General features: G+C 34.8%; 4 protein-coding genes across 6 annotated transcripts; 1 reads left to right on the top strand and 3 right to left on the bottom strand.

The window, feature by feature from the left end:
- Positions 1–1,992: 1,992 nt before the first annotated feature.
- LOC106387892 (E3 ubiquitin-protein ligase XBAT32-like) lies at positions 1,993–5,123 on the bottom strand. 3 transcript variants are annotated; one of them, XM_048750748.1, is made up of 9 exons: positions 4,221–5,123; positions 3,988–4,047; positions 3,844–3,915; positions 3,598–3,764; positions 3,295–3,514; positions 3,182–3,228; positions 2,938–3,087; positions 2,763–2,854; positions 1,993–2,677 (listed from the first exon to the last, which is right to left on the bottom strand). In XM_048750748.1, exons 1-9 carry the CDS (start codon positions 4,413–4,415, stop codon positions 2,163–2,165), a joined length of 1,518 nt encoding a protein of 505 aa, XP_048606705.1. In that variant the 5' UTR covers positions 4,416–5,123; the 3' UTR covers positions 1,993–2,162. The 3 variants fall into 3 exon arrangements, with proteins under 3 accessions (XP_048606705.1, XP_048606708.1, XP_048606711.1); XM_048750751.1 differs by having other exon boundaries at positions 3,988–4,043; XM_048750754.1 differs by lacking the exon at positions 3,988–4,047 and having other exon boundaries at positions 3,844–3,987.
- A 2,247-nt stretch (positions 5,124–7,370) lies between these two features.
- Positions 7,371–10,073, bottom strand: LOC106417572 (VAN3-binding protein-like). Its single transcript, XM_013858356.3, has 8 exons — positions 9,274–10,073; positions 9,101–9,178; positions 8,748–8,816; positions 8,304–8,661; positions 8,048–8,218; positions 7,912–7,961; positions 7,787–7,835; positions 7,371–7,696 (listed from the first exon to the last, which is right to left on the bottom strand). Exons 1-8 carry the CDS (start codon positions 9,499–9,501, stop codon positions 7,458–7,460), a joined length of 1,242 nt encoding a protein of 413 aa, XP_013713810.3. The 5' UTR covers positions 9,502–10,073; the 3' UTR covers positions 7,371–7,457.
- Positions 10,074–18,470: 8,397 nt separating this feature from the next.
- LOC106387813 (very-long-chain aldehyde decarbonylase CER3) lies at positions 18,471–22,394 on the top strand. The gene is made up of 11 exons (XM_013827739.3): positions 18,471–18,758; positions 18,875–19,098; positions 19,207–19,451; positions 19,543–19,762; positions 20,117–20,244; positions 20,690–20,946; positions 21,028–21,135; positions 21,220–21,426; positions 21,502–21,612; positions 21,700–21,873; positions 21,962–22,394. The coding sequence occupies exons 1-11, from the start codon at positions 18,711–18,713 to the stop codon at positions 22,130–22,132; spliced, it is 1,893 nt and encodes a 630-aa protein (XP_013683193.3). The 5' UTR covers positions 18,471–18,710; the 3' UTR covers positions 22,133–22,394.
- LOC125583572 (tetraspanin-15-like) lies at positions 22,156–25,356 on the bottom strand. Its single transcript, XM_048750731.1, has 2 exons — positions 23,967–25,356; positions 22,156–23,429 (listed from the first exon to the last, which is right to left on the bottom strand). The coding sequence occupies exons 1-2, from the start codon at positions 24,579–24,581 to the stop codon at positions 23,103–23,105; spliced, it is 942 nt and encodes a 313-aa protein (XP_048606688.1). The 5' UTR covers positions 24,582–25,356; the 3' UTR covers positions 22,156–23,102.
- Positions 25,357–27,023: the final 1,667 nt, after the last annotated feature.

Here is a 27,023-nt window from a genome sequence, read left to right as displayed (position 1 = left end):
ACAAAGATAAAGTCATATTGATTATTTAAACAATTATTTTCGCGACCAAAACAAAGTTAATGTAACATTGGATCATAATGATCAAATATTATTTCAATACATGTCTAGTCACAAATATTAATAATAGTTTAAATTTCATCAATAAAATTCCTATATTGCAAATATGTAAATAATTTTTAGTATATATTAACTTGATAAATTATATGGAAATATTGACATGAAATCCAAATAAATTATAAAATCTCTAGAGACACAATATCTTGAATCGAAACCCAAAAGGTGGAACATACATTTACGAATTAGGACCAACTCTTGCCTAACTGAGAAATGGTGACATAGTGTCAGAATTAGTGCAAACTAGCTAGTTTTTGAAAAGATTATGCATTTTTCAAAGTCAGTAAACAAAAAAAAATTTGCGAGATAATGAAAGATAGTAGTATTCAAATAAACGCATTTCCTTTACATGTAGAATTCAAGAATTTAACTTGGGAAATTGATTGTATGATAATTTTCATATAAGCTGAAATAATTTTCAAAACCGCGAAACTAGTGTTTACACAAGTTGAATGATTTGACATCTCGGTCCACTTGGAAAAATTATAGAAATGTATTACTTCAAAGAGTCGGAACATTGATATTTTATGAGAGTGATATATCTAAACATATAGTTGATGCTAGAAATGGTTGAGGAGACCACCTCTGCTGCTCCTGAAGATAAAATAGACATCCAAGATAAGTTTGCAGATGACATGAGATTTGATCATGATCTTACAGAAAAAAATGAAATTGGGATTCAAAATCAAAACTCTTATACTAGAATCATATAATTGTCGGGTTTTGAAAATTTAGTTATGTTAATCATGCAACTTTTTGTTGCTTTCTTATAATCGAAAACAAAGGAAAACACAGACCATAAATGACTTTCTAACCCGTCAAAAACTAAGATTTCCCTCATTTAAAACGTCTCTGTCACCGCTAACATTTTGAGAGTATTATATTTAAAGGCTAACATTTTGAGAGTATTATATTTAAAGACATTTTTACAGTTTTCAATTTCATGATGAGTTACTCATGGCTGGTGACACTTTTAGCATGTAAAATAACTCATTTGTCCTCTAAATAAATCAACTAAGCACATGTTCTCTTTCTATTGTTCTTTTTCCTGTTTTCAATAAAAACTTTTTTTCTTCTTATTTTCAAACTTTTGTTTCTTTATCTTTATATCTTCCACTGTTTAAAAACTTTTATCTTAACAATTTTGTACTCAGCTTCGACCACCAATTATTTTCTCCATTTGAATTTAATGACAACTATTTAGGACCAGATCTCCACCTTTCTTACATGTTGATTGCCACTGACCGTTTAACCTCGGATGAATCCATAAATTAGGAAAAAAACTTAAGGTAATGTAAATTCATTTCCTCCAACCTATTCTAATTACACTCTTAACACAGGCATCAGGCATGCTTCCTCACTCTTTCTTTTTTATGGATTGATAGGTCGCAGACATTGGGGACTTTCCTGTTGTTCTAACCCATCCTCCATATCCTTTCTATTATCCTCCTTGTTTCTTGCCTGATTTCAGAATCAATAGGATTGCTTTTACTACATCTGGAGAGGCACTCATGGTCAGATTATACGATATCGACATATCCTCCCGTAGCTTCTACGTCCACAAGAAGAACCATGCCACCAACAAATGGGATGAAATGACTTCTTTGGGTGACCAGGCTTTGATCTTCGGCCTTGGAATCACTGTGTCTGCCAAAATTGTTCAAGGACTCAAGTCAAACTCTATCTATTTTAGCGGTCTGGTTTTGGCACTAATCATATGAGTATTTATCTACAGTCTTGCTACTCGCAAGGTAGAACCATTTATGTCTTCAACTAGCAAGTTCTTTGATGCTCGGTGGTTCATCCCGAATGTGTGATGTAACAAGTGTCTTTTTTAAGTATGAATGTACGTTAATGCTCATTAGACTCGGCAAGAAGTTCACACTCAAATAATATTATATACACACAATTTCAATGCCAAATCAATTATATTTGTGGCAATTTCAGTTATTACAAAATGAATAATCACACAACCAATTAGCAGATTTTTTTTTCTCCCAAAAAAATGGGAACAAAAATTAGAAAAGAGAAAGAAAAACCAAAAAGTGTTAGCAAGGACTTCCACCGGTTGTAACACAATGGTTAAGAGCACAAAACCAAGAACGTTTTCCTTCAACCTCCGACGTGGATCTCCTGGACCCTAGACCGGATCTTGAATATGATCCATTCATTAACCGGCTTTGGGGTTCGTCAACATCCGAGCCACCGAGGCAGAGACTTGGAGGAAACCGGCAGCTAAGAGACCGAAAGGACGATGACCCAACGGATTGTGAACCGGTTCTTGAAACAACCGGTTTACAGCTGTAGTGAGGGTCGGTGAGGAGAGCTCCTGTATCCAAGACATCAGAGGAGGAGCAAGTGCAGAAGGACAAGGAGATGCTTGTTCTTGATGATGTTGCTGTTGTTGTTGGTATCGTATGGGGGAGTTTGGTGAAAGAGACAATGCCGTAGCGACAGAGAGGACATGGGACTGAGCCTGGTGTGGCTTGTGATGTCTTTGAGGATGTTATGTTTGTGGTGCTTAGGTATAACGCACAGTTAGTGCAGAACTCATGACCACATCCTGTTATGCCACACACACACACATACACAATCAGTTCAATGTTCTAGTTAAGCAGATTGGACTTAGTGAAAGTTGGATACATTACCATCTGCTGCTACGGTGCACTTTCTTTCCAGACAAACAGCACAAGGGTCACGGCATGGAGTGAGACAGTCATCTCCTCGCCAGCCACATTCTCTGAAACCCACAAACATAATCAAAATCCCAGAGACTCTTTGATCACATTGAGTGTTTCAGTTAGGTTTAAGATGTTTACTTACTGAGCAATCTTGACAATGCTCATTAGAGGAAGGCAGAGGAAAGGAGAAGGGACTTTTGGCAGTTGGCTTAGTGGCTGCTCTGTGGTTGGGTTCAGGACTTCTTCAAGACAGTTCCGGTGCCATGAGCGAGCAACCATCAATGGCGTCCATCTAAAACCAAGAAACACCAAACGGATAAAGACACTGCGGTTTATATCTAATTGGATTAGGTTTTGCAGGCAGAGAAACAAAGAGAACATCTAACCCGTTAGAGTTAATGGCAGCTAAAGAGGCACCCTTATCGATCAAAACCTGAGAAAAACAAATGCCATACGTATTCATGCTGGTCTGGTTAAGCAAGTATATATGAATATGTACCTGGCAACACTGGGTGTTTCCGCCACATGAAGCATAATGGAGAGGAGTACTCCCAGCTCCTATGAGATCTATTGTGGTTCCATCTTCCACAGTAACCTGAGTAAGTGAAGCTCCCAAATCCAAGAGTAACTGCACCGTCTCTACGTGTCCGTTCAGAGCCGCTACATGAAGAGGTGTGATTCCTCCATCTGCTGCTCTGTTTATCACTTCTTGAATACCACTGCACACATTCCAAAAAAAACACTAATGATCACGTCACTGAAGCCATTTGAGGTAATTAAACTCTTTAAAACACTTTATAACCTTGGATCAAATCCAGAAACAGAGGATTTACTATTCTTCAAGAGGCTCCAGCAGTTAGGGACACTTGGTATATACTCGGAAAGCAAGATCCTGATACACCGAGGGTGACCATTTAGAGCCGCGAGATGCAGAGCAGTACCACCGTTAAGGTAGTCTGATCTATGAATCTAAAACCCAAAATACAATCATCATCTTAATCCTTCCATTGAAAAGTCTCGCACATAAGAGTTGGATACAAGTCCTTACATTAGCACCAAAGAGGATGAGAATCAAGACAACCTCCCAATGACCATGTTGACAAGCTTGCATCAAAGCCGTCTGTTTCAAACATTCTTGTACTCAGCTAACTTTGATGGTCGATAAAGACAATGTAAAGGAGACAGCTGTTACCTGTCCACGATAGTTCCGGAGATTGATATCAACTCCTGACTCCACCAACAAAGAAACTATCTAAAACATAACAATAATAAACAAAACCAAATCATCATCACCATCACCATAAAGGTCACACCTTTTTGGAATATCGGAGACCTTACAACATCAGAGAAACTATCTAAGACAAAACCCAGATCAGGATCATCATCATTCACCATAAAGGTTGCAACTTTTTTCCGGTGGGTTACCTCGTGGTGGCCTTGAGCGGCGGAGTAATGGAGAGGAGAGTTACGAACGCCGAAAGTGGAATAGCGAGCGAGTCTCGGGTTGTAATCAAGGAGGGCTTTGGCCTCTTGTAGATCGCCGTCTCTGGCGGCTGATACTAATCGCTCGCCGGACGCGGAGCAACCGAATGAGTTTCCGACGAGGCTCAGAAACCTCATCGTTTTACTATACAAAGCTGAAATTTTTGATCCCTACCCGATCATCACCACTTCACCTAAATGATTACAACGAAACGAATTGGATCCTCAAATTTGAAGATTGTAAGAATTTGAGAGAAACCCAATTCGAAAGTTTCAATATTTCCAAAAGGAATTTTTTTTTTTTTTTGGTTTGTTATGAACAGATCACCATCATCATCATCATCCTAGTTTTAGAAAGAAGTTACCCTTTAAAAAACTCAAAGATCATCTAAGAAAACTTATCTTAAAATGGTGATCCAAGACGAAGATTAAAGAAAAGGAGCAATTAGTTGAAAATATTGATTTTTCTTGTTTTTTTGAGAAAAAAAAACAACAAATTGGCGATTAATATTTCAAACCAAAAATGGAAAAGAATGAATCTTTCGTACTTTTTATTTTATTTTAGTGTGTGGAGACAGTTCTAATTATCATTTGATGATGGTCATAGTAGTTCATTGACTTTATACCACTTTCAAATTTCTTTTAAAACCTTGTGGCAATAGGTGTCTTCAATACCTACAAACTAAACGGCTGGATTCGCTCGTTTCATCTCATCTCACGATGAACAAGTATGTAACTCTCCAAAAGTAACATGAGCTTAATATGTAAATAATGAAATGCTGGGGACCATGTGGGTCGAGTCACGTTATGTATATAATTGCATTTTTTTGCAATAATCCATTGCAATTGACTTCATATTTTACCTAATCAAGAAGTCCAACCTCATGATGAGTTGGTGTTTATCCTCAATCCCTTGTATGTATGGATATTAAATGTAGCAAATGAATGATCTCTCCCTTACTAGTTTCTACTCCACTGTATCATTGGAGCTTTATTTTTAATAGTTTTGGATCTTTTAATGTATTCTGACATTGGAAAAGTTAATTTTATTCTAATCAAGTTTTAAATTGAAATCTATAATGATCAGTATTGTTTCAATACATGTCTAGAAATATTAATGATTGTTTAAATTTCATCAATAAATTAAATTTCCTATATCGCAAATATGTAAATATTTTTTAAAATATATATATTAGCTTGTCCAGCCCAATCGATCGGATTGAAAAACACGCAAGTAAGTCATGCTGAATTCGGTAGCTTAATTTTATCAATCCGAGTTTTGAAATAACGTATCTTTATTGGTCGTTGTAATAATCACTCGGATCGTTATAACTTATAAATTCAGAGATTTCTCCTTACCTCCTTACCTCAAATTTGAAATTAGAAATTATCTTTTCTTGCATCTCAATTTCAATTTCAAAATGGCAGGAAATCAAAAGTATAGTGCTAATATTGACATGAAATCCAAAAGAAATTAGAAAATTTGCAAACATATTAATATTTTGAAATGAAGGCCATAAGGTGAAAACACACACATATACTAATTAGGACCAACTCTTACCCTCGTTGAGAATTCATATGGTGACATATGTAATTTCAAAATTAGTGCAAACTATATAGTTTTTGAAAAGATTATGGTTTTTTCAAGTTAGTAAACAAAAGGAATTTGACGAGATATGAATATATGATGGAGATATAGCTACCTTTGATGTATGAGTTTGTAAAACAAAGTAACATGATGTTTTAGCTGTCGACTTCCTTGATGACAAAAAGAGTTAAAGACAAGATTTGCTGCTTGTAACTTTTCTGAAGATGACATTCTGATCTCCACAATAATATCTCAAGGAGTTAGAACACTGCTCCTTTCAGCACCTCCTAAGTTGTTTAGGCTCCATGCATTTTTTATTCAACATAATGTGGAAGCTGAAAGTTTTCCACACACTGTTACTATAACCTCTTCTGATCTAGCTTCAGAGATTTTCAAGGTGAGGATGTGGGATAGACGAAGTTAAAACAAAACCGTTGAAAGCTTTTTTTCATCATTGGCAAGTCTAGTGGTAGTGGAGCTAGTGACATGACTCTTGTCAGCTTTAATAACCAGTCGGTTATTCTTGTCGCATGTTGAATCCTGCCGAGAGAGGTTTGGTTTACAAAAGTCGAAACCTGAGTGTGGAGAATTCACACAGAGTCGGTGTATTGCCACTTGTGGAAGATGTATCCTTATGTTGGGATTAATGGATTAAGGGACTTTGTATGCCAAGCCCTCATGCTCTACATGTATACTAGGCTTTCTTTCATTGAGATCTATGACTTCTCAGGGGACTCTCATGTTGTTTTAACCCATCCTCCATATCCCTTCTACTATCCTCCTCGTTTCTTGTCCCCTTTCATAATCAATAGGCTTGTTGTTACTACATCTGGCGAGGCTCTGATGGTCAGAATATACAATATCCACAAAACCTCTTGCACCTTCTATGTCTTCAAGAAGAACCATGCCACCAACAAATGGGATGAAATGGCTTCTTTGGCGACCAGGCTTTGATCTTCTACCTTGGAATCACCGTCTCTGCCAACGATGTTCAAGGATTCAAATCAAACTCTATCTATTTTAGTGGTGTCGGTTTGGCACTAATCATATATTTATCTACAGTCTTGCTACTCGCAAGGTAGAACCATTTATGGCTTCAACTAACAAGTTCATTGATGCTAGGTGGTTCATCCCGAATGTGTGATGTAACAAGTGTATATTTCTTCTTGTTCTTGCTTTTTGGTTTCATTGTTGCAACTTTATGAGAATCTGATTACAAGGTCCAGTGTTGTGTTATTTGATAATGTAGCAGATATGTTGTATCCTAGAGAGAAAATTTTAAATACCCACTTTCCACTTTATCTTCATTACATGTTGCCTTTGAAATATTAGAATAAAGGACTCACTACTTTTCTAACTTGATCCTCAAGGCAATTGAGCATTTTATGCCTAAAATCTCAGGTTATACTTTACTTAGAACGTTACTGATGTCTGTGGAGTATAAGAAACGTAAGTTCTCAAGTTGTTATGCATTATTATAAAATCAAAACGAGAGAAAAAAAGTTGAAGTAGAGGAGGATATAAAATAAAAACATGCAAATTAAAGTAAAATACATAGAGAAACTGAAGAACAATGACAAGTAAAAGAAAATTCAGTTTTTGTTGTAGAAAGTGAGATCGTAATTTGTATGGAATGAAGAAGAACAAGAAAGAGCGAGCATGTGTTGAACCGTTGTGACCCATGTCTTATAACGAGCGTAATCATCCGCCATGTCTATTTTGATAGCTCCTATGTTCGTCTTCAGGACAATGAGATAACAAGTGTCCTCCATGTTGTTCTCTTCAGTCTCCGAATCTTTATAAAGCTCCACGTGAACATTCGTCACAATACCTAATTAGCACACAAAACAAACAAAACACTCAATGTTTTGAAATCTTATCTTGAAGGTTAAGTTAAGGTATAAAGAAGCTAAACTCATACATTCTTTCTTAGTCCTGAGTAGGTTATGTTTCTTCATTTTGAGTATCACCTAAAAATAAACCCAAGAACATTGATAGGTAAACATGATTGGTTAAGAGTAATGAGGATTAGTGCAAGATTCAGACCTTTGCATCCTTGTTTAAGATCATAGACACTGTCCTAACCTTGAAATCACCTGCTCAAGTCCAAAGATAGCCATATATCTTTAGCTTATCAACAAAACAAAGGATTTAAGAGAAGAAAAACAGAGGATTTGTATACCATCTGGTGTCTCAACGAAGAGATCGGTTCCTTGAGCAAGAAGGGACGTGTTCTTGTCAAATTCAGGAGGCAGATCAGAGGAGTCTTCAATAGGTAACACAGGCGCAGAGCCGTTCAATCTATTGATCTTGCAACTTCTTCTTGCTTTCAACGTCGCAGCACCTCTCAAGGCTTATACACCAAACACCAATGACTCACAAACAGAGTATGCTTATAGAAAAACACACAAGGAAATAAACTTAAATCTTATTCTTACAAGTTGTAGCTGAGGCAGTGAGAGTGAGTATCTCACTAACACTTGTCCCAGTCATAGCGGAACCAATCATTGTGCTGAGCTGGTCTCTGTTTGCTCCCATTGTCTCTGCCATCTCAGCACACTGTGCCGCCACCACAGCGGCTGCAGAAGCCACGGCTGTCACTTTAGTTGTTGGTCGACCATTTCCACCGTCTTTTCCTGCGTTCTCTGAAGCTATCGCGGCGAGGGCGGCGGCCAGACCGGCTAATGAAACGGCGGCGTGGACTTCAGCTCTCTGTAGCCTCACTTCTTCCTTTCGTTTGGCCTTAATCTCTTTCCACCATTTCTTTATCGATGGTGTAATCTTCCAAGGAAGTTTCTACAGTCCCATTATTGTTTCGATTTAGAAAACCAATATGATTATCTAAAAGTTAAATGAAACGAAATAGCAAAATAGGATTTTACAAGTTTCTTGCGGAAGAAGCCATCGTAGCTCAATTCCGGATGCATTGCTTGTTGCATCCATATCCATGACTGTTCACATGATTCAACAAAAATGTGTCAATATAAGATGTTCGGTTTCTATATGTCAGTGCCAGCAATCAAATTAAACATTAACCAAATATCCATCACTTATCGTATGTGCATTAAAAAAAAAAACTTAACAAAAGATGTACACATTTTTAAAAATAATTTTATATTGAAAATTATGAAAACCCATACAACAAACAAATCATATTAGAGAAGAAGATGTATTTTCCTGATTGTTATTATGAATTTTCTAGAAATAAATTAAAAGTTCAACATAATATGGTTACCTTGACATCATTGGTTTTCCATGAAGGCATCGAGGGCTTAAAATCTGGATCGTCCATCTTCATACTCTTATCCATCGTCTATTTTCACAATCTTCATTAATTAAAAAGACTAACCAAAGCAACTTGAAGAAATAATCAGGAATAAACAAAAACAATCTCTGGTTACTACTTACACCACAAGGAACAAGACTTAAGTCCCCTTGAAACCTGGCGATTGATGTCCCTACGGGGACAATGGAACGGTCGTAGATAATATGGTCGGGCTGAAGCGACTGAACAGCAAAATTACACCATTCTCGAGATAGAAAGTCCATAGTGTCTGGATGTGCTTCTGAAGGTGATGGATTATTGTTAACCTGATGATGATGATCTGTTGATGTTAATGCTAGAGATAGTTCCATAGTGTTTATTTTTGTATACAAAGATTTTGGCTCTGAGGATTTGCAGGCTGAGGATTTGTTGATTGATCAAATATTTATGTTATTGGTTTGAAAGAAGAAAATGGTTGATTTCTTTAATTTTTTAGTTTGATGTGGGTTCTAACCTTTATTTATTTTTTGAAAAAAAGGTTTGATGGCATGATCATCTTTTCCATGGGTGGGAATGATTTGGGCCATGATCAAAGTAATTATCCTTGGAACAGATTTTCTTTTTATAATATCAAAATGATATGGATGGGTAGTCTCAACTTTCTGTCATGTATATGTAATAATGTCGTTTTATCATTAGTAATAATAACTTTCATTTTGATTGGCAAGTACTCGTTTAATCGTGTTAATCCACTACTCTATTAGTGTTTAAAAAAAATCCACTACTCTAAAATTGTATATGATACTTTTTTACTGTTTTAATAACAAAAAAATAATACATTGGATTCTATTATATCGAATCAAAGCATGAAATCCGAACATTGGATTTGTGTTTTATTAGTTTTTTGTTTTCCGATTTAAAGTAGCACTAAAAACATGGATAAGTTAGACGCAATTGCTTTGGTTTATTATGCTTACTTGAAAATACTGTGTAGTCAGAGCATTTCCAATGGAACACTATTTTTTTTTTTTTACATTAAAATAGAGTAACCCTTTTATAGAGTTGGATTTGCTCTAATGGTTCATTCTATAATAGAGTTATACTATAATATAGTAAGAAGAATGTTGTTTTTTTACTCCAAATAGTGTTAATCTATTTTAGTGTAAAATATAGAAAAAAAAATAGTGTTCTATTGGAAATGTTCTTAGTTGGAAAAAAAAGAGTAAAAATTGCATTTAGTATGACTTAAAGACTAAAAGTTAACATAGTTGCATTTATAAGGAAAGCTTTCGCGGACAGAGAACGACTAATTCTCTCTTGCTATTATATACCAAAAAGTTAATGTTAATGAAAGTAAATTGTGTTCCAAAAGAATACTAATTGAATTTATCTGAGAGGAAATGCATATACAAAAATATATGCTAACTTGTTAACCATTGTGAAACAAAATTATTGACAACAATGGATTGGACCCTCTTGCATCTCTTTTTCATATATCTTTAAATTGAAACCATAGGTTCAAGCTAAGCACTCAACAACGAGAACATATTTTTATATAAAAATATCTGGACCTCCTTTCCACTTCTCACTCAATACATAAGTGATATATAGCTGGATTTATGTATTATAATTAACATGATGCAGAAACTGAAAATATAGCCTTGAACTAACTTAACATATTTTAGAAAATGTGAAACGAGGCTATAATTTCTATATAAAATTTACTAAATAGTAGAAGAATAAAGTTGATATATGAAAGTTGAAAGGTAAGTGATTTAAACAAGTTCAATTGGGACATTGGTTATTTCGGTATGAATTATAGGGCATGCCCGGGCCGAGAAGGATAGTGAAACTTCCTGGAAGAGAAAAAGAAAGAAATGATCAATAGATCTAAAAGTGAAAATATACTTATTAATAAAGAAACGGCATTGTGTAGAATAGATAGATAAGAGGCATGAATCATACACAAGCATGCAATGGGTCTTAGGCTCTTAGTATTACAAACAAGGAAAAGTCTCAAAGGACAATTTATGTAAAATAATTATATTACTTGTTATCAATGAGTATATTTTTAACACTAATTAATCAGTTTTCAGTAAGGGTTTACTAATTAATAATCAAATAGCGTGTTTTTCGAATCGAAAGTCGTTTTAGTTAAAGATGTTATCATTTGACCATGTGAATCTTACTTTAAGTGCCAACTGCCAAGAGGTTTGTGTGTGTGTATGTACCGACAGAGAGAGAATATAGCTTATAAACTAATTTTAACAATCATATTAAAGGTTAGACAATTAGTACAAACTAAGCATAGCAAGATGTCGTCAATTTGTTTTATAGTAATTTGTTTAGAGTGTGTGAATCTAAGTGGCCGATCCGAACCCACTTGAGTTCACACTTGTGCCAGCCTGAACTGAAATTTTCTTCCCAATACTAAAAACATCATAACTCAACTCAATAGTAGTCTTTGATCGAGTATGATAGAAATGTATAAACCAATAAATTTGTTACATCTCAATCGCTTGGGCTTCACATTTAGGCCCATGTTTAAGTTTGAAATTTTATAAGGAAAGCAGCAACTTATATATGCCCAACATAACCCTTAATTCAATTATAAGCCTAATTATCAGGAATCACAACAAAATGTCGACCTTTGAACGCTTCCCTTACAGTTACAGTTAGGTTAAAGAGAATGAAGTGAGGCATATAAATTTCACATCATTAGTATATTGCTTTTTCATAGTACCATACCATAATTATTACCATAATTTTCACATCATCAGTTTTGAACAAAATAAAGTTGGATGTTTGATATGCGAGTTTGTTAGTTTAAAAACTAGAAGTACTAGTAAAAAATAAAAGTAAATTTATTATAAATATCAATTTAAAAAAAATAAATGCAATTTTTTCTATTAACCAAAATAGCATGCAACAAGCAAAAGCTGGTAGGCAATTGGACAAAGGGAGAGTGCATGTTGGATTGTTGTCGTTGGGTCCAAGGACAAACGATTTAAAAAGACCAATTCATCTAATGTGTACTTGCAACCCTTCAACATATCTCCTCTCGATTTGTATAATTATGTATTACACACGCACATATGTTTACTCTCTAGATTTACGGCATGACTCCCTATATTTTACGCAACCAAAATAGTTTCACATCGTTAAAATAATTAATCATTTGGTTAGAAGTATTGGTATTATACTTTTTGTTGTCAATATTGGTATTATACTATTATATATAATGTTTAGGGTACAAAATCTCCGGAGGCATACATGCACCCATGCTAACATGAATATTTCATATTTGTAATATAAATCGACGTGGGATATCTAGGCGATCACGTTTTTCAACAACAAGGACCGATGTGACTTTGTAAAATTGTAAATCAATCTCCATCGAATCATGACGGCAGATAGTAGTTGCTAGTTGGGGAGCTCGAAACTCATAGGCTCCACTCGTTTTCTCCTAACTCTTTCGTTGAACGGATTATTTTTATTTTTCTTTTTCTTTATTTTGTTTACGATATACTCCGTAAGTAGTTTTCAAAGCTCAAGGCTAGCGCGTATGCCAACGCAGTCTCAATGGTCTTCTCCTCTCTTTTAACTGCTTTCGTATCATGCTTCCTTTGCATGTACCATGCAAACATTTAATGGTTTTATAAGTAACATAAAATTTATAAACAAAATTTCACCAGTATTCGTTTATAAATATCTCGGACCTATATATTACAATTAATATTGGACTACAAGTAAAAGTCATTTACTTAGCATTTCAGCTTAATTGAAACGTTTATCTAGCCGGCTAATTAAACAAATTGATTTAAATATAATCGATATCTAGTTCTGAAAAGTAAATAAGAGAAAAAAGCGATGGGGAGGCACCATTCTTTTCGTGCCAATCAGAAACAGGTTATAAATTCAATGTGTGTGGGGGACAAAATGTTGAGATATAAACTGTTCCCGATTTTGTTAAGCGTCAATTTAAACATACATATAAGGAAACAAAGCCCATAAATACTCCTCTAACGTGTGATTTCAGTATTATCAAAATATGTAGGATAAGAAAAATTAGCACTAATCCATTGACACAATGATGACTTTTGTAGTTAAAATTAACTATTTTCGATCTGGTTAAGTGCATGCCAATGTAAACATATATATGAGGAAACCAAGTACTCGCTGACATATCAACTAGTAACCTAAAGGATGAGAGTATTTGACACTAATCACTGATATTACATAACCATGTTCGTCTTTACAAATTTAAACAACAACGACTGTTGATAACAACGTTAACAAAATGATTGATGTATTATAAGGATAATCAATTTTTTTTGTCACGAAAAAAGGATAATCAACTAATGTTCTGAAAATAGTTGAGACTTTTTTTCTGGTAAGAAAATAGTCGAGACTTCGTTATATATGGAGCGTTTTGTCAATTTGATAAATTTTGAGATGGATTAGTAATGCATAGAAGAAAATAATTGACGTCAATCGTTGATGTTAGATGACGATGCTATTTCACATTTAAGGCATGACTGGTTTCTCCGCTACCACCCGCAAACGCAGCTTTTGCGGTTGCTAGCGGTTGACAGCATTTCGAAACAATCATACAAACCGCTACAAATCGTTTCAAACCGCTTCGGACCTCTTAAAATCAAAAGCTGATTTCAGCTAGCGTTTGCGGTTACGGGAGAATAAATTTTTTTTTTTTCAAAAACCATATAAATACAAAAATAAAAATATTCAATACAAATTTTAAATTGGAATTATAAAAATGCCAAAATATATATATTATATTTTAATATTTATTATAAATTTAAAATAAAAATATTTTCTATAATATTAAAAATTTAAAACTATAACTTTCTAATATAACCTTCATATTTATTATAATATTATGATTTTTGATATTTTATAATTATATAAAATGTAAATATTGTTAATTTATTATTTAACCGTTGTTGTATTTGGTAGTTAACCAGTCATAAGTATCCCGCAAACGCATTAATTTCTAACCGCAGAACCAGTTGTACAAATCTTTTAAAACCGCTAGAAACTGCAATCACCCGCATCCGCAAACTCCTGCAACCGCAACCGTAACCGATGCGTTTGAACCAGTCATGCCCTTAAAGAGAAATGACTAGCGACTCAACATGGGCGTCATTAGTCAATATGTTAAATGCGTCGTATAAAACAATAAACCAATTAGTGGGAATGGAAAAAGGGCCTTCTTATCTCTTATAGGCTATGTACATAAGAATATGGGCGTTGGGTGGTGATTTTGCAAACGACTCCAGCCGACTAATTAATCAATGTGATTTATATTATAATCAAGAAAAATACTTTCGTTTTATATAGTTTTTTAATTGAAAAATAATAATTCAAATTATATAGCTATAGATGAAATGTTAAAATGATTAAACTGAAATTATATTAAAATTTTCAGTTTATCAGTTATTGAAAAATAGATTATTCACCCTTTAATAATTTTATAGATTTTTTGGGGCGTTTTTAATTAAAAATAATACTTCAAATCATATAGTTATAGAAGATATTTTAAATCATTTACCTAAAAACATATTAATTTTTTTTGAATTTACCTATAATGATTCTGAATACACTCTAGTAGTATATGATCTGGCGTGTAAACTCCTTAGCATATGATCTGGCGTGTAAACTCCTCACCGACTAAATAAAAGTCGCATAAATCAAGAACTTGGCTGGCTAACCTATGTATTGATTACAACTGTGTCGACCCCATCTTCTCTTTAATTTGGCTTTTAAATTTGTAATATATACTATATGTATATGACCACGGTGGACACTGGAGAACCACATATGGCTCAGCGCATAAACTCAGACCATGCTTAATCCAACTCGCAATACATGTACACAGGGTAGCTCAACATGCATTAGTGAAACCTATAATAATATGCAGATGTCTTGTAACCGGATTAATAAAGTAAGTTAATATATATATTCCATATAGTACCATCTATAGTTTTCAAGTATGCCAATTTTGTATACTTATCATTGTTATCAACTTATCTGTCTAATCATTTATAGGTTTTTAAGAACATAAATTTATATTTATGTGTGATAACAATTTTGTAAAATGTTTTTCCATTTTTCTTATAAACATTCATTTTATCAAGTGGTTTCCTTTTCAGAGTCAGTTGGAGTTTCGTTGTGAATCTTGTGATACAAGATCAATAAAGAGACATCCAAAATATTTTTGACGACCACAAAATGAAGATCAACAATATGCTCCGTATCTTTTGTTACTTTCATCTATATTTTCAGTTTGAACAAATGCAGTTTCCTATTATGGGGGTTCTACACTTTTTGGATGGTTTAAATAGTAACCTAAACTTACAAAACGATAAATCTAAACCCCTTCTTTCGATATTCCACCTTCCTGTCTATCCTATAAGAAGAAGGACACACATCTGTGTGTATATCAGTGTTTAAGGGACTTATTTCAACACATTCATATAATTTGTTAATATATTATGTATAGGCCTAATTATGTATCATAAATAAACCAATGACCACTACGTACAAAATGATTACTTATATTTTTTTATGAATTTTTAATTTAAAACTAATCACACATAGCAATGATTTTTATTCAATTGTTTACTGCAAAATATATGATGTTTTGCATGGAGTGAGCTAATAGTAATAGCTTATGTTTTTACCTTATTGATACTCAGTTTCGCTAACTACCATTATTTCTAACACCGACATAATTAATTCTCTAATTCATGATTTTACAAATTTTAAACGGAAATAATTGTATAATTAAAAATTATTAATATTAATTGTATAATTTAGGATCACTATATCCAGTTCGATTGCTTGGACCGTATTGATCCATACAATCATGCATAAGCTTGGCCAGTCCAATATGTGACTCCATTTCGAAGATACTGCAAATGAATTGGCAGTAATGTTCCTATTATCATGGTAACCACAATCGAGTCGGTGTGTTTTAGACTATTCTTTTTGTAGTATAGTTTTCAAGTCTGAACATGCTTTTAGGGTGTTTAATGTGTTATACGCATTAATTAGTTGTTAAAATTAACTTCCAACTAGATATGAGAACATCAAAACATGGAAATTAGCAACTGCATACAAACATGATTTTTCTTGCCAAGGCATTAAATGGCTGACATTATATAGCTTATGATTTATTTTTTTACTAGTCTTTCGATTTGAATCATTTGATTCTTTTACTCATGGCATTTATATGAATCTTAAATCCTGACCCCTATTAACATTTTTATAGTACCACTATTGTACGCACCCTATAGTAAATGTTGTCCAAAGCAAAATTGGTTCTTTCTTTTTTTTTCGGTTTAGTTTTTGTTGTAGATAAAATTGATGTTTCAAAATAAGTATCATTTATTGATTTTTTATTCCAATTTATCTTTTTATTAATGATGTTTTTATTTAGTAAATATACAAAATTAGAAATTTTTATAATTTGTATGTTCAAATCTAAAATGATAATTAAGTAATGCTTTTATACACGTGATATATTTTAGGCGCTTAAAACTTTTGTTGCTAAGCTTTAGGGGATGATTGGTTGGGGCTGTAGATGCTCTGGACAGCTAAAATTTAGTGTACAGCTATATATGTCAACCAATCGAGCTTTGCTTTCCTTAAAAAACTCACAGCAAAAAAATCTCTGAAAAATTAAAATATGGCTGTAGAGAGCTTTATTTACAGAGTAAAAAATTAGTGCTTTAGAAATCTACAGCAAGGAAAGCTACAGCAAATAAATTTACAGATTAAATTCTACAGCAAAAAATATAAAGCTACAGCACTTACCAATCATCCCCTTAGTGTACGTGACATAAACGCGGATTAATTTGTGGTTTGAAAAACCATAAAAAGTTTAAGTAAATGTTAGAAAAGTAGAAGAAGAGGACAAGTTGAATACAAATTTGAGTATACGAAGAAGCCACCGAGGGCAAGATCTGTAACCATCGCCGCTTCAACCGTAAACCGAAAATTAAATGCGTGTGAGATAGTTATAATCCAGCTGTGAAGCTATGCCATTGTATCAATTGGTTATACTTCTATGTCGTTAAGTATTAAAAAAAGATATTCAAACAAATCACTAAAATAGTTACAAGACTGTTCAACATTTTTAATTACAAAAAATCTATATTATACTAATATTTATTATGATTATGTCCATAATGATATACTAGCTCGAAGAATAAGCTTTCTACAACAACATTTACTTTTATCAAACGTAATGGAAATCAAGCCGCCCATGAAATTGTTCGCCATGGTCCAGCAAATTCTATTTTTGAAAATTGTAAAGTTTATCCACCTAAATAGTTAACTCCAACTTTGTATTCAGATATTATACTTTCATATTAATAAAATTTAAATTCGTCGAAAAAAAAAGATTATGTCCATAATGATATACACAAACCTATAGGCTATAGTTATCTGTTTGGTTTGCATGTATGATTGTTTTTGCGGCCATTTACATTAGGAAAACAATGCAAACATTTCTGATTTACATTGGTTCCGATATAAAATTAGATATTTGTACATAAATTTTGGTAAAATATATTAGTTTTATATATACTATACAAAATTTATTAGGTATTTATATAATTTCAGTTAAAATAGTTACATTTATTTTATATTACAACATAGTTATTTCTCATTTTCTCTATTAATTTGTTGAATTAAAGTTTATTAAATTGTAAATTTACTTTTATAAATTATTTAAAAAACTGTTAACATTCCTTTTCACGCTAATAATGACTATTATAAATTGTAAGTAGTCATTATCAAAAAGATATTTTAAATTTTGGCTTTTTGTTTCAATGGATGTGGAATTTTCGTTTCTCCATTGTATTGATATTGTTGTTTATTGGCCTCAAAATTCCTTTGTGACATTTTACGGGTTGTTATATATATTTTTAAGATTTTGTAAGTTTTAATAAAATGAAAAGATTGAATTATTTCTCCGGTTCTTTTGGTTGGAGCAAAACTAAATAACTCCTAAACTCCAAATTATACTCGAAATAAAAACATCAACTGTTCATCAAAGTAAAAATGTTGATACCAAAACTGCACTAGCATGTGAATGTTGTACGATTGAGCAGAGTTAAAAGTAATTATCACTGAATACTGATTGCTGTAAGAGTTTTATTTTCAGGTGAAAACTATTTTCTTCACAATATTGATTTAAAAATTACTACTGTATTTAAAATTCATTAGAGAGAGGGATAAAAAGAACAAATGTTGGGGTCTAGTTGGCCCTCCTAGTTTCAATGCTTATATAAGTAAACAAAGCTCGAGGCTCTCACTAATGTCACACAACTAGGCTTTGGTTAAATCTTTCAACGAACTTAAAAACCTCAACTAAAAATCTCCATCTCTTTTCTTGAGATTAGAGAGAACCCCATCAGTTTCTCTCTCTTTCTCTCACTTCCACAAACAGAGCAACATCTTTTTCTCAGGATTGCTTGAAACCTGGAGAAATCTTTAAGGTTATAGACCAATAAGAGAGAGAGAGAGATCTTAGAGTACAAGAAGCCCAAGAATGGTTACTTTATCAGTCTGGCCTTGGGAAAGCTATGGCAATCTTAAGGTTTGTTTTTCTTTTTCTTACAGAGATAAAATTTGATCAGTTTCTTTTCTAAAATTTGGTTTCATCTTCTAAAACTCATATTGTTTTTGTGTTTATTTTTCTCTATATCTATGAAGTATCTTCTATACGCTCCTCTAGCAGCACAAGTAGTGTACTCATGGACATACGAACAAGACTACTCGAGGGCTCTATGGTGTCTTCATATCCTCATCATCTGTGGACTCAAAGGACTCGTTCATGTCCTTTGGAGTGTTTACAACAACATGCTTTGGGTGACTCGCACTCTAAGGATTAACCCTAATGGTGTTGACTCTAAACAGATTGATCACGAATGGCACTGGTACAGAACCACTTTTTTACTTTTGTTTCTCTGTTCTTGGTATATGGTCTTAAACACTCTCAAAACCACCGAAAGTTATCGTTTTGATATGTGGGGTTTTTATTACAGGGACAATTATATACTTCTGCAAGCAATAATAGCGAGCATGATCTGTTACATGTCTCCTTCATTGATGATGATGAACAGTATACCTCTCTGGAACACCAAAGGACTAATCGCATTAATTGTGATACATGTGACTTTCTCAGAGCCTTTATACTATTATCTTCATAGATCTTTTCATCGCAACAACTACTTCTTCACGCATTTCCACTCTTTCCACCACTCATCTCCTGTTCCACATCCCATGACTGGTAAAAAAAAATTCACTAGTAACTAGTAATAAAAAGGAATGTTTCTTTGGTTTTTATGTAATAGTAACAATCTTTGTTCTGTTGGGTGCAGCTGGAAATGCGACGTTATTGGAAAACCTTATCCTATGTGTCGTAGCTGGAGTTCCTTTGATTGGTTCTTGCTTGTTAGGTGTTGGATCAATAAGCTTGATCTACGGATACGCTATCATGTTTGATTTCCTAAGATGTTTAGGACATTGCAACGTTGAAATCTTCTCTCACAAGTTATTCGTGACTCTACCAATCCTACGTTATCTCATCTACACTCCAACGTATGTTGTTAACGTGTATCTTATTACCCTTTCTGAAAAGTACTTCACATGTTAACTTTTTTTTGTGGATTTGGTTAGATGAGATCTATTGGCTCCACACACCATAAGTTTTCCAATAAAGGCTCTCTAACTTATTCATTGAATTAGGGATCCTATGCTTTTTTTTTTGAGCAACCGGGGATCCTATGCTTAAGGACCCAACTTAAGGCACACACGAACGTGACTTTGTCATATTTTCACTCTAAGAAGCAAAGATTTCTATAGTTTCTAGTTGTATATATAATATGATTTTTACTTGCGATGAATTTAAAAAAAATGTTTAAAAGTTTGATTTAATTGGTGGGGATCATGCAGGTACCATACTCTGCATCATCAAGAAATGGGGACCAACTTCTGTCTGTTTATGCCTCTCTTTGATGTTTTGGGCAACACACTTAACTCAAACTCATGGGAACTCCAAAAGAAGATTCGTTTGGCTTCAGGTAATAATATACAGAAACTATTACTCCTTCCGTTTGCAAAAGTGTCACATTGACGAAAATTGCAAAATATACAATTATATATATATATTTTTAGTATAGAATTAATTAAATGAAAATAATTTAAATATAAATTTATTGATTATTTAAAAGGTTAAAAGTAAATAAATACTTAAAATAATATTGGAAATATAGAATGTTACCTTTTTTGAAACGAAAAAAAATCTTAGAATAAATACTTTTTTGAAACAAAGTGAGTCTAGACAGAGAGTACTAGACTAGTTGAATAAATTTGGCTGCAATACCAAACAGGTTAAGCCAATTTATGAGTGGTCAGAGTCAAGGATGTAAAGCCAAAGACTTGAAAAGACAATAGTACCCCTTCCTTGACCACAAAGTTACCGTTTTTTTTTTTTTTTTGAAAAACTGAATTGATCTTTGTGTGCAGGGGAACGGAAGAGAGTGCCGGAGTTTGTGTTCTTGGCTCATGGGGTAGATGTGATGTCGGCGATGCACGCACCGTTTGTGTTCAGATCGTTCGCTTCGATGCCATACACGACGAGGCTCTTCTTGCTTCCCATGTGGCCGTTCACTTTCATGGTGATGTTAGGCATGTGGGTTTGGTCAAAGGCTTTTCTTTTCAGCTTCTACACCCTTAGAAACAATCTTTGCCAGACTTGGGGAGTTCCCAGATTCGGATTCCAAGTAATATCTCTGTTTCTTTCTACTCCCCTTGAAAACAGAGAGAACAGAGTGTTTTACAGAGCATTTTCCTCTGTTTTGCAGTACTTCTTACCGTTTGCTACACAAGGGATTAATGATCAGATCGAGGCTGCGATTCTGAGAGCTGATAAGATTGGTGTTAAAGTCATAAGCTTGGCTGCTCTGAACAAGGTTTAAATCTCTAAAAGATCTGAAACTTGTGAGTCAAGTCACTTAAAAGGGTTCCATATTTATGTTATGTTTGTTTGTTCGCAGAACGAAGCTCTGAATGGTGGTGGGACGTTGTTTGTGAACAAGCATCCTGACCTTAGAGTTCGTGTGGTTCATGGGAACACCTTAACCGCAGCAGTGATTCTCAATGAAATTCCAAAAGATGTGAAAGAAGTGTTCTTGACAGGAGCCACTTCTAAGCTGGGAAGAGCCATCGCTCTTTACCTCTGTCGTCGTAGAGTGAGAGTTCTCGTAAGTTTTCTTACTAATCCTTAACGAACTAATAACATTGTCTCAGAGTCTAACAGATGTTAAAACAATTTACAGATGTTGACTATGTCGATAGAGAGATTCCAAAAGATTCAGAAAGAAGCTCCTGCTGAGTTCCAAAACTACCTCGTACAAGTGACCAAATACAACGCTGCTCAAAACTGCAAGGTAGCGTACTGAGTTCTAACTGTTTTTCATTTGGTGTGTTAACGTAAATGTATTGACTTTGGGGGTGTTTGAACTATGTATATGCAGACTTGGATCGTTGGGAAATGGTTAACACCAAGGGAACAGAGCTGGGCTCCTGCAGGAACTCATTTCCACCAGTTTGTAGTGCCACCAATCCTCAAATTTAGAAGGAACTGCACTTATGGTGATCTAGCAGCTATGAGGCTCCCTAAAGATGTTCAAGGACTTGGAACCTGTGAGGTATAAAGAACCTTTTGTATCTTTTATTCTTTTAGTCCACTAAGCTAAACTCTTAAGCATGTATGTGTGTGTGTTGTGTTTGTGGCAGTACACAATGGAGAGAGGAGTGGTGCATGCATGCCATGCAGGAGGAGTGGTTCATATGCTGGAGGGTTGGAAGCATCATGAGGTTGGAGCCATTGACGTTGACCGTATTGATCTGGTGTGGGAAGCAGCCATGAGACACGGCCTTAGCTCTGTGTCTTCACTCACTAATTGAGTGCGAAGAGACTCTTTTGTTTGTTGTCTATGACTCCCCCCAAGATTGGCTATTCTTTGTACAGATGAAGGATGCAAGCAGGGAAACAAAATGTAGAATTTCACCTTTTTATTAAAGCAGTCCTTTTTATTAAAGATGTATTCCACTTTTTCTATCTCCCTAATAGTATTTATATGTGCACCTAATTTCCAAGAAGCTTAAATAATCCAGCTTGATCACTCCTCTGTTGGTAGTTTAGGACAATAAAAGAACAAAGTATCTTTATTGTGGCTCTCCTTTGTTACATTTTATTTCGTTTCTTGCTCCATTTCCCTTTTATTAGATGTCGTTTTAAAATTAAGCACATATATTATATGTTAACAAAATATTTAATTTTTTTATATTTTCTAAGCAAAAACATCATTAATTATTTTTCTAAATATAATTTAACTAATAATAAATTAGACTGCAAATTACAATAGTCATATAATATAAAAAGTTTATAAATTTTACATTGAAAAACTAAAATGTTATCTAATTTAGAATAAAAAATTTATACTAAAATGTCATCTATTAAAAACGGAAGAAGTACAAAGAATGGGAGAAAATTGTGCGGAAACATATGAATAAATGCAAAACAACACAGAAATTTAACATGGTTTACCACATTTGCTGCATTCACATGCACATGCAAAATATTAGACCTTCTCATCCGTGTTATATACGACCAATGACGCTTTTAAGTTCTAACCTTCAAGTCCCGTGCTTCAAAGATTCAGCAATGGACTCAAGAACTTCTTTTTGAGTTCTGAATCAAACCAATTGTTTGTACTTTATTTTAAACACGTTCTTTACACTAAACCAAACAAAGAGACAGAGAGAAAGGATGAAGAGCTAAAGATCTGCTTGAAGGAACACCTGCTTGAGTACTAAAATGAATACAGAACAAATGAATTATTTTACCACATAGAAATCTCCACCTCCATGATGATTATTGACCCTTGAATCTTTCCCAAAAGGTGGCCAAGAAGATCAAGAGGTGAGAGATAAGAAGAAGAATAGAGATGACAACCAAAAAGACACCAAGCTGCCACCATTTCCTTCTTAGAGATCTAATGAATCCAAACTTGCAAGATCTACAATCATAGCACATTATGCTCCAATCGTTCCTCCATAACTCACAGTCGCTTAGTATTCCGCCCATCCCACCATACAGCACCTCCGTCTCCAATGGTGGGCCCTCGTCTTTTCTTCTATACCAAAACGTCGCATTTAAAGCATCCATGTTACATGTCTCCGGCGGCATACAACATCCATTCTGCAACAACAACAAAAATCAAAACAGCTTTTGTAAACTAATATATATGCTTAAAGATGGAAAATGGTCGTCTCCAACTATATGAAAATCTTGGACAAATGTTTCACAAAACGTCATGTTCATATGTAACGTTTTCATGTTCGGTTTAGCCTCAATTTGCCGAATTAGCACGGTTTGGTTGGTATTTGGTTATATCAGTTTTTAATTTTTTTTATCAAACTTAACTGAAGTTTTTTATTTCAGTTATATTCGGTTACTTCAGTTAGTTTGGTTAGGATTCTTGGTTATACTTAATATGGTTTGGTTGTATTTTTTTGTGAAAAAATGAAAAATCAAAGTAACCCATTGCCAAACCAAACCAATAACCATTTTTTAATCTACCAAACTGAATCAAAATCCTAACCAAAACTGAATCGAAAACCGAAATTTTCTGTTTGGTTCGACTAGAAAAAGAATTCCCAGGCCTAGGTATCATGTTAGAATGAACCAGTTGCACTTTATGAGATCAAAGTATGTATATATCTATCATGAACAAACCTTTATTGGTGGCATTTTTCTTCTATTGTAAGGTTTCTCTTTAGGATATTGGTAAAAAAGCTCGTTGCAAGCTCCTTTATCGTAGACACACGATTTGATATTGTTCCAGTTCACATCGTCCATCACTTTGAGCTTAAACCACCTCGCAGTAGCCGGAAACCGCCTGCTCTGCATCTCATTGACTCCTGCGTACGCCAAACCCATGAACATCATCAGCAAAAGAATCACCACCATCACCACGAGTGCGGGCATAGGAAACTTCCTTCGGAGAAAGAGAGCCGCGTTGCTGATGACGAACACGGCAAGGAGGCCGACGCTAGCGAGCGTCTGGACACGTGGGAGACCGAGGATGTCTTCGCATTCGTAGCTGCGCATGTAGAGGAGCCACACAGCGTAGCCAAGGAGTGTTAGAGAAAGAAAGAAGGTGAAGATGGGAAGAACACCGATGGCGCAAAGGTTTACGATTGTGACCAACATTCCAACGGGTGGCTTGTCGCTTTGTGACTCCATTTGATCGGAGCTTTTGGTTTCTGGCTCATTGGTTGTTGAGGTGGCTGTGGCGGTTGCGGTCGAGGCTGGTTCCTCAATGGGTACTACTTGGACATTATCAGCCATGAAGAGAGTTATAAAAAAGGTCTCTATGGAGGTGTTAAGTTTGATATGAGGAATGCATATATGGAAAGGAGGAAGATTATAAAGTATAGGTGTGTAAGTGAGTGAGTGAATGTGTGGTGGGTTTTACAGTCAAATGTAAGTTGGAGATAATTAAGGATACTTTGATTAAGTACAACAGCTGATCCTGTCCGAGAATTTTATTATTTTTGGTCATTAAGTTCTCAATTATCCAAAAGTCTAGTCTTTTGTTTGTGTGTGTGTGTGTGAATTATTAGAATAGAAGGTAATAGAACCCTTTATATTCACGGAGGTTATTAACCCAAAAATGCGGAATATTACAAGATCGAGTTTGATGATATTTGTAGTAAATCACAAAATCCAAAAAACAAATACTTTTAATTATAACCTACAAAATAGGAGGAAAACATATTTGTTACTATTTTAGGACAGCCGAACCAGTCGTCCATAAACATTAGTTTAAAAAAAATTGTCTGTCTATGTTTGTGTGAAGTTTGATTAGATTTTTCAACCTGGTTAAACCAATTAGTTAAAAATAAAACATAGTTAACTGAAATTCTGGGGCTCATGAAAAGCCCAATAAAGTGCATATAAAATGGGATAAGTCGGTTCTCGCAATCACCGGCCGAACCGGAGAGACGTAAGACTTGATATCAAAATTTGGGTTCTATGTTTTGGTTGTTTGAAATGTTTTCAATTTTTGTACTCTTTGAACCCGGCTGATTCAATCTTGATAAAGATGCAGTTCAAGCTTGTATGTCTGTGTTTTGACTCCATTTTCTTTTTAGCACTAGTCAAAGTTGCTTTCTTTGTTTAATGTACATTAGGAAGGTTGATCAAGTAAATAATATTCCCTTTGATTGGTGAGAACCAAAACAAACTACTCTTTTTTTTTTTTTTGAAACACTGATTAAATTAATAAGGAGTAAAGTTAGCTGAGGGCATTAACAACACCATCAACTACAAACTGTCCTGGTGCATTCAAAGCACTTTTAGCTAGCAAATCTGCATCGGTGTTCCTCTCACGAGGGATCCACACAAAGCAAACAGAAACAAAAGCAGGGATACAAGATATAATATCAGAAGCAACGCCATGAAGATCCAACGCACCCGAGCCCGAGTTAACAATCTTGATCAGTTGAGCAGAATCCGACTCAAAACACACCCTCTTCATCTTCAATCTTCGGCAGGTAAGGACTGCAATTCGCAAGGCTAGCGCTTCCGCCATCAGAGGTGATGACACAAACTCCACACGCTCCTTGTAGGTCTTGTTTTGAGAGTTGGACTGCAGAAACCATCCCAGGCCTGCTGCTTGTCGAAGGGCGTCCCAAGCCGCATCAGTCTTCACCACTATCGTGTTAAAGGGTCTTTGCTGGTCCAGCCTTATTCTTCCTTTGGTCGAAACTTTCTCTTGCTTCCGCTCTGTACTCCATTCCCTTGCCACAACAATCGCAGCCGTCAAGACATCTTCCGGGGAGGAGTAGAAACCTTCAAACACAAACCGGTTTCGGGATTTCCACAAATTCCAAATGATCCAAAGGAACAGAGGGCCTGTTGTTATTCCTGACGGAGGCAGACACCTGTTTGCACACATGTCTTTCCAGGAAGCCACTAAATCTATCATTCCACTACACTCCACTTCGTTGACAAGAGGAGCTAATCTCCAGACTTTACGGGCGAAAGGACAGTGAAATAAAAGGTGAGTGATAGATTCAGTACATCCACATCGCTTACACTGTGGGTCAACAGGAACATGCCTCTCTACCAGCCTTTCTCCAACCGGTAAGGCACCCTTTAACACTTTCCAAGCGAAGAGTTTGACTTTTGGGGCACAGTCCAAGTTCCACACCTCTCTTGTCCAATTAAAATTTGGATCCATGAACGCCTCAGCGCCGAAAGCATCGTCCTCGACGGCAGTATAGTAACCAGACTTCACAGAATACTCCCCTGTTTTTGTTCCCAGCCACATCAATCTATCCGGAGCCCCGGTTACACTCTGTTTTATGCTGAGGATACGATCCTCATAGAATGGCAGGATGAGTTGGATTCTCTCTCTGTTCCATTGGAGCCCTCCTGAACACATAAGGTCTGCGACCGTTAAGTCAAGTGTCTGCTCTGTTGGAGGTCCCATCGGCCTTTCCTGCCTGTTTGTTGAGAGCCAAGGGTCTCGCCAAATATTAATGCTCAATACCGATATTTCTAGACAAATCCAACGACCTTTGCAGTCCTCGTAACATTTTTTAAGACTACTTCATTGTACGGAAATCTAATCAACATTATAGTGAGAATAACAAGTTCAATAATAAGAATGAATGATTATTTTATATTCAATTATAAATTGTAATCATGAGTGGAATTAATGAAATAAAAATGGATGAAATTAGCTTAAAAGGTATATTTATTTCATTAATTCATAATCAAAAT

The sequence above is a fragment of the Brassica napus genome, chromosome A2 (assembly GCF_020379485.1).
Source record: "Brassica napus cultivar Da-Ae chromosome A2, Da-Ae, whole genome shotgun sequence".
Classification (NCBI taxonomy): domain Eukaryota; kingdom Viridiplantae; phylum Streptophyta; class Magnoliopsida; order Brassicales; family Brassicaceae; genus Brassica; species Brassica napus.
Note: the sequence above shows the minus strand (reverse complement) of the source record. Positions and strands in the feature narration are given on the sequence as shown.